Here is a 1565-nt window from a genome sequence, read left to right as displayed (position 1 = left end):
GTGCCAGACCTGGACATTAAAAACCCATGAAAGCAAAATCACCGCATGTGAAATGAAATAGCTCCGCAAAACCCTTGATATTACGAGACGAGACAGGCAGAGACAGAGAACTGAAGAAGTAAGAGCAGCTATCAGCATTGAGTCCTGCCTGCATTACATAGAAAGAGAGAATAAAATAATGATTTGGCCACCTGTTACGTACGTCACCTTGCCAGCCAGCCTCGAGAGCCTACAACATCAAGCACTCAGGCTTTAAAGGAAGAAGAAGTCCATGCAAAAGGTGGATCGAGGGTGTCAAGGAAACCCTTAGAAAACATGACATCACAACAGAAAGAGCTGTGGAGCTGGCCTACCAAAGAAAACTGCATCTCCCCTCGACGCTGAAAGGCAAAAGAGTATGAAAAAGGGAACTAAGTAAAGTAAGTTGTGGGGCTTTTCAAGGCTGATGTTAATCCAATCTATCAGTTTCATTTACTGTATACGTTTTACACAAAAAATTCATATCATCCTTCATATCTGTCTGTTGACGTTTTGAGAACATAATCTGGCTAATTTTCTCGACTTGAATGCACAGATTTGACCCACAAAGCGCTCCTATTTCCGTAACAAATCCATTTACTTCTACTTAAGCAAAAGGCTAAAAACATCCTAATACTATGCCAGGCTTGTCAGTTTCAACGGGACGACTGACGTCACATTTGAGTGCTCAACTCAAGGCAGACTGTCAGCTGTCAGTTGCAGTCTTTTATAATTTATGTGCGGCTCAGCTGGGTCAAAGACAGGAAGGGGAAAGTGAAAAAACTGAGGTCATGTCAACTTAGACGGTCGTCACTGGGTCCTTCATGGGTCATGGGGAGAGATAGGCATAAGTAAGCTAAGAACTAAGAAGTTTACTGGACATTTTGATTTCAATGACGGGAAGAAACGTCTTAGGTTACATTGGTTAAAATATTGGTTTCTACCAGGAAGATATTATTGTTTTTATAAATGTTTTACTGCACTTGGAACACAATTATGTTATATTATAAGCGCCAGAGATTAGAGGTGATACAAGGGAGTAATAAGCACAATTGAGAAGGAGGAAAGATAAGGACGACAGATGACCAATAAGAAAGAAGAAGCAAACCCCACCAGAGCGCCCGTCAACCAACCACAACCGGACTGTAGCCCCAGCATTCGCAACCAAAAAGGACGTGTTTTTATTCACTTCTATTGTTTGAGAAAATGGACGTTTTATTAGTCATCGATCCATTTATCACTGTCCATTCGAAGCTGGGTATTACAAAGGAAGTAAAAGTGTAGGTTTTTATGTTTAACATCCCTGTCAACACTTTTATGTTATTTAAGAGGCAGGGGTCTCCAAATTTAACTATATCTCCGAAGGATCGGGCGAAATAGGCTGAGAGCTTCAACAAAAATTTCACAAAACGACCCAAGAACGCCCAGTCAGAGCTTCGAACTGAGGCTACTCACTCTGGTAGTCCAGCATGGTACCAACTAAGCTGACGGCGCGCCCCATTGCAATGGGAATCAAGAATCCTGAACAGGCTCGCCTGAAGGAGAGA

At 42.2% G+C, this 1565-nt stretch overlaps 1 protein-coding gene across 1 annotated transcript in view; it reads right to left on the bottom strand.

The window, feature by feature from the left end:
• The window catches only part of LOC101849796 (acidic mammalian chitinase), a 54932-nt gene extending 53413 nt beyond the window's left edge, over nucleotides 1-1519 (bottom strand). Inside the window, exon 1 of the mRNA XM_035972662.1 lies at nucleotides 1474-1519. Within this exon, the coding sequence (XP_035828555.1) occupies nucleotides 1474-1519 (46 nt within the window). The remainder of the gene's footprint in view (nucleotides 1-1473) is intronic.
• Nucleotides 1520-1565: the final 46 nt, after the last annotated feature.

The sequence above is a fragment of the Aplysia californica genome, unplaced genomic scaffold (assembly GCF_000002075.1).
Source record: "Aplysia californica isolate F4 #8 unplaced genomic scaffold, AplCal3.0 scaffold00785, whole genome shotgun sequence".
Lineage (NCBI taxonomy): Eukaryota > Metazoa > Mollusca > Gastropoda > Aplysiida > Aplysiidae > Aplysia > Aplysia californica.
This window is presented reverse-complemented; position numbering and strand designations above follow the sequence as displayed.